The sequence below is a fragment of the Triticum aestivum genome, chromosome 6B, assembly GCF_018294505.1.
Source record: "Triticum aestivum cultivar Chinese Spring chromosome 6B, IWGSC CS RefSeq v2.1, whole genome shotgun sequence".
Classification (NCBI taxonomy): Eukaryota; Viridiplantae; Streptophyta; class Magnoliopsida; order Poales; family Poaceae; genus Triticum; species Triticum aestivum.
Window position 1 is genome coordinate 132030493 of NC_057810.1, and position 5939 is coordinate 132036431.

Genomic DNA, 5939 nt, shown 5'->3' on the forward strand with positions numbered 1-5939 from the left:
GCGCCGCACCAACAACAGGAAGTGCCCCGCCGCCGCCTTCCTCGGGGCCGGCCAGACTTCGCCGGCGGGCACCCTCTGGCGGCAGCGAGACGGGTGGGGGAAGGGGAGAACGGTGGCGGCGCTAGGGTTTGTGCCCCGTGTGTCGCCAGAGCGAGGCGACGCGGGGGTGTGACAAGGCAAATCTCGAGCGGAAAGAACTGTTCAGGAAGATCGGACTTTTTTTCCCTGCCATTAAAGAACTGACAGAGTTGGTGAGTGGGTGAAGGGAGGCGAGACTTGACCCAGAGCATGCATCTACGTGGAGTCTTCGGTGGGTCCAGGCGTCACCACGCCCACATGTCGTCTTCCCATTCGCCACAGCCCCGCCCGGGAGCCTCTGATTTGCCGGAGCGGCCCACGCCACGTCCCAACGCACGCCTCCCCGACTAGCCCACGCCTCCACCGTCGCATCCCCCATCCACCCCATCACAGCCGTCCAACCCCCCTCTCCCTTTCTTATACCCTCCTTCGATCCCTCGCTTCGGCACTACTCCAGTTGTTCCGGTTGCGCTCGCAGAGAGATCGGGTCGGGGAGGAGGAGGATGACGGGCGGGCGCGCGGTGCTCCTGCTGGTGGTCTCGGCGCTGTTCGCGCAGATCCACGCGTCGGATCCGGTAACTGGTCTCCTCCGGCGCCGCGTCCGGTTCTTCGCTGCTGATTTTTGGGCTGGGGCGAGATTTGTGATGGTTTGCCTGGGTTTTGCAGCTGTTTCACGAGTCCTTCGACGAGGGCTTCGAGGGGAGCTGGGTCGTCTCCGGAAAGGAAGAGTACTCAGGTAATTCTATGGTTCTACCTCTCTCGTGTGGACTGTGTGCTCGTCTGGTTCGGATCTCTGGGAGATCTGTGGGTGTAGCGGAGTTCTGAATCTGATCTGCTGAGGTGGTGAAACGCTTCTTTGTGAAATCCGATTCGAGTGTGGAGTCGAGGTAGTGATGATGAATTAGGAGCGAGACAGTTAGCTGCTCAACTGTCCTAGTGTTATGGGATCCAAAACATATAACCCTACCCATGAAGCATTGGTGCGGATCTGCTACGCCATCCATAGCCATGGCTTGATGATACTAGGCACGCCGCACCTGCTAGGAACGACCTCACAAGAGTCAAGTGAACATCTAGTATGTTTTGAGAAGTGAACTGACTATCTTAGCAGTTGAACTGGGTTTGAAACACGTAGCAGTTGTGCCCACAATTATACTAGTAGGCCCATGGAGAGTTAATTGAAATTTTTCTCTATGTACAGTTTCCCTGCTAGCATTTCCCTCTCCTCAACCATCTGAAATATTCATCGTATGACAGAAGCATAGTGCAGCGCTTAGCTCTTTACTACCTAGCAATTGTCTGCACAATTACATCAATATCTCCATGATTAAAACTGTTGCTCCAAATGATAAAAGCAAAATGCAGCGCCTAGCTCTTAATTACCTTAATAGACTGTAAAATCATGTAATTTGCAACTTTTGCCATATTGTTCATTTATACTTGTGTCCTGTTATTTCCGTACTGAAGCTAGTATTTCTGTGTTAAACCTAGGCCTGCTATTCTTTGTTGATCTGCATTGTTTCCCAGGTCTTCTCTACTGTAGTTTTTGCTGGTCAGCTAGTTGCCTGTCTGACTCCATTTCCTGTCGAAATTTGTTGTTCCACCAATAGTTTTTGTACAGCACTTCATGGATCAAGTTTGATATAAATCTGTGATGCAGGTGCATGGAAGCACGAGAAGAGTGATGGCCATGAAGACTATGGTCTCCTTGTTAGCGAGCCAGCCAGGAAATATGCCATAGTCAAAGAGCTTGATAGCCCTGTTACTTTGAAGGATGGAACAGTTGTCCTGCAGTTCGAAGTGAGGCTTCAGAATGGCCTTGAGTGTGGAGGTGCTTATCTTAAGTACATTCGCCCTCAGGAGGCTGGATGGGATGCCAAGGAATTTGACAATGACACTCCTTACACAATTATGTTTGGTCCTGACAAGTGTGGTTCAACGAACAAGGTTCACTTCATCCTGAAGCACAAGAACCCCAAGACTGGCAAATATGTTGAACATCACCTTAAGTCCCCACCCTCTGTCCCATATGACAAGCTCTCTCATGTCTATACGGCTATCTTGAAGCCGGATAACGAGGTCAGAATTTTGGTTGACGGGGAGGAGAAGAGCAAAGCAAACTTCCTGTCCGCTGATGATTTTGAGCCAGCACTTATTCCATCAAAGACTATTCCTGACCCTGACGACAAGAAGCCAGAGGACTGGGACGAGAGAGCTAAAATCCCTGACCCAGCTGCAGTGAAGCCCGATGACTGGGATGAGGATGCCCCAACAGAAATTCTGGATGAGGAGGCCACCAAGCCAGAAGGATGGTTGGATGATGAGCCTGAGGAAGTTGATGACCCAGAGGCTGCTAAGCCCGAAGACTGGGATGATGAGGAGGATGGTGAATGGGAGGCACCGAAGATTGACAACCCCAAGTGTGAAGAGGCACCTGGATGTGGTGAATGGAAGAGGCCAATGAAGCAGAACCCTGCGTACAAGGGCAAGTGGCATGCACCCATGATTGACAACCCTGCCTACAAGGGAATCTGGAAGCCCCAAGAAATCCCCAACCCTGAATACTTTGAGCTTGACAAGCCTGACTTTGATCCGATTGCCGCTATTGGAATTGAGATCTGGACAATGCAGGATGGCATCCTTTTTGACAACATTCTTATCGCCGATGATGAGAAGGTAGCCACCGCCATCTTGGAGAAGACATGGAAGCCCAAGTTTGATGTTGAGAAGGAAAAGCAGAAGGCTGAGGAGGCTGCAGCAGCCGATTCAGAGGACCTTTCTGAGTTCCAGGTAATTCATCCTTCTGATGTTTTCCGTACATTATATTTGCCCTTCATTGTATCGCTGCATGCATGTTATAGCTAACTAATTTGGTATGTGTAATGCAGAAGAAGATCTTCAGCGTTTTGTACAAGATCGCCGACATTCCATTCTTGGAACCTTACAAGATCAAGATCATTGTAAGGACCGAAGAACCTTTACCTGTCTCCTCTGTTCAAGCAGTTCTGCGTGTTCTCTGAAAAATGACATATAATCTTTCTTTGTCTCTCAGGATGTTATTGAGAAGGGAGAGAAGCAGCCCAACATTACAATTTCGATCTTGGCCTCAGCCGCTGTCATCCTTGTGACTGTACTCTTCAGAACCCTTTTCGGTGGCAAGAAGCCAGTGGTATGTTATTTTCGACGCCTGCCACTGCTATTTTCGACGCCTGCCACTGCTATTTGCTGCTTGCCTAAAACCTGAACCAAATGACTGACCCTATCTTCTGCCTCCTGCAGGCACCTGTGAAGCCCATTGCCGAGGTCAAGAAGCCCAGTGCCACGGAAGCCGATGCCGCTGGAAGCAGCGGCGACAACGAGAAGGAGGATGACACAACCGCACCACGCAGAAGGTCGCGAAGGGAGACGTAGGATCTTCACATTTCGGACGGTCTCGGTCCTCGCCTTTTTGTGAACTCCTCGAGTGTATAATCGAACAGTCTTGCTGCCCTCTGCTGCTACCCCTAGTTTTTAAGTCGCTAGAATCTACGAGCCGGTGAAGCTTTGTGTTGTTTGTGTGCTGTACGGAATCAGCTAGAAGTGATCTTCTTTTCCTTTTGTATCAAACGAAACTTGAAAGGATCTTTTGATATTTAGATGCTGTTCATTTACTGGTTAAATCAGGTTTGAGCCTGGGGCGGCTCGGTTCTTGCTTTACTGGATGCGCGCATGGGTCTCTTTTTGTGGGGACCATGGAGGGTGTCTTTGATTCATAGCATTTTCGAAACACAAAAATACAAAAACGGGTCACGAACTCTTGAATTCTGCAGGTTAGATATGCGTATAGATTTCAGTGATGAAAATTAATTATGGATTGATTTGAGGATGGAATTTTTCATCAACATAGTACGAATCCTCCCCCGGTAGTGAAAACTGGGACCTCCTATATGACACATTTTGCGTCATGCAGCAGCTCGACGCACAGGGGCGACGCGCTACTGGGCCGGCCCAATCTGTTTTCTGTCGCATGACACCAAAAAGGCTATAAATAAAAACAATAGAGTTGCGACGGAATTTGATACCACGACCTCCTGCAGCGAGCCCCTCGCCACTACATCAGACAACAACAGCTGACCACCAAGGTGCAAAACATTATAAGACCACACAGAAAGCGCTGAGATTTCGAAAACATTTCTTAAAAATAGTGAGAAGTTTTGAAATGCCACAATTTCGTTATATTCCTTTTTTTACAAGTGAAGATTTTTTTAAATCCAACTTCAAAATTAAACACGAACAAATCCTGCAAATCCCGAACAGTTTTCCAAAGCGCAAACAATTTTTCAAAAATTTAACCATTTCTGAGAAAACGAACAAATTATGAAAAATGTGTACTTTTTTTTTCAAATTTCTGAATATTTCCTGAGACCACGAACAGATTGTAGGTTCTGAATTTTTTTGGAAAACATGAACATTTTTTATGTTCAGAACAAAAAAGTTAAAACAGAACATTTAATTGCAAACAAAATTTTTATTGTATTCTTTTTTTGGAAATGCGAACAAAATTTGAAACCTGGGAATGTTTATTGTAAATTGCGAACAAAATGATGAAACCGTGAACATTTTTTTAAACATGAACATTTTTCTGAAATGGTTCACAAATTTTGAAAAAGAAAATATTTTTTGAAATTACTAAACATATTTTGGACATATTTTCAAGTTCAGAACATATTTTATGAAAATGTGACCAATTTTCGTAAATGCGAACAAAATTTTGAAACTCCTGAACAGCTTTGAATTTGTGAACAACATTTGGAACATTTTTTTTGAAATTTCCATACATTTTTGCATTTGCAAACAAAATTTAAACATGTGAACAGTTTTTGTATTTGTGAACAAATTTTGGAAATGGGAACTTTTTTTGAAACAAAATGATTTTTGTTTTGTGAATAAACCATTAATAGGTGAACAGTTTCTGAAACGATGCAAACAATTTTTTAAAGCACGAACAATTTTTGAATGTTGAGAACAAATTTTGAAATGGAGAACAAATTTGGAAGCTCGACCAATTTTTTAAAGCACGAACGATTTTTGAATGTTGAGAACAAATTTTGAAATGGAGAACAAATTTGGAAGCTCGACCAATTTTTGAAAGCACGAACAATTTTTGAATGTTGAGAACAAATTTTGAAATGGAGAACAAATTTGGAAGCTCGACCAATTTTTGAAAGCACGAACAATTTTTGAATGTGGAGAACAAATTTTGAAATGGAGAACAAATTTGGAAGCTCGAACAATTTTTGAAAGCACGAACAATTTTTGAATGTTGAGAACAAATTTTTAAATGGAGAACAAATTTGGAAGCGCGAACAATTTTTGAAAGCACGAACAATTTTTGAATGTTGAGAACAAATTTCGAAATGGAGAACAAATTTAGAAGCGCAAACAGTTTTTTAAAGCACGAACAATTTTTGAATGTTGAGAACAAATTTTGAAATGGAGAACAAATTTGGAAGCGCGAATTTGAAATGGGAAGATTTTTTGAAACTCCCAAACATAATTTGAAATGTGAACAAAAAGAAAAAAAAAGAGAAGAAAAAGGAATTGAAAGATGAAATAAAGAAACAGAAAAACAAAGAAAGAAAAAGAAAAAAACAGGAAAATAACGAAGAAAAAGCAAACAGAAAAAACCAGTGAAAACCCGGTTCAAGAACCTTCTAGAAGGTTCCCAAAACCGTTCAGGAACCCTCCAGAAGGTTCCCAAAACCGGACACTGCAGCGCTAGCGCTACCTCCTAACTGGGCCGGCCCATCCAGATCGCTATCGCTAGCTCTCTCTGTGCGAAGCCTCGACAAGTCAACGCAGCGAGCGTCCAATAGGATTTT

General features: G+C 44.3%; 1 protein-coding gene across 1 annotated transcript; it reads left to right on the forward strand.

The window, feature by feature from the left end:
• Positions 1-417: 417 nt before the first annotated feature.
• On the forward strand, positions 418-3737 carry LOC101669843 (calnexin homolog). The gene is made up of 6 exons (XM_044555449.1): positions 418-653; positions 745-814; positions 1739-2868; positions 2967-3038; positions 3131-3247; positions 3358-3737. Exons 1-6 carry the CDS (start codon positions 582-584, stop codon positions 3487-3489), a joined length of 1593 nt encoding a protein of 530 aa, XP_044411384.1. The 5' UTR covers positions 418-581; the 3' UTR covers positions 3490-3737.
• The last annotated feature ends 2202 nt before the right edge of the window (positions 3738-5939 follow it).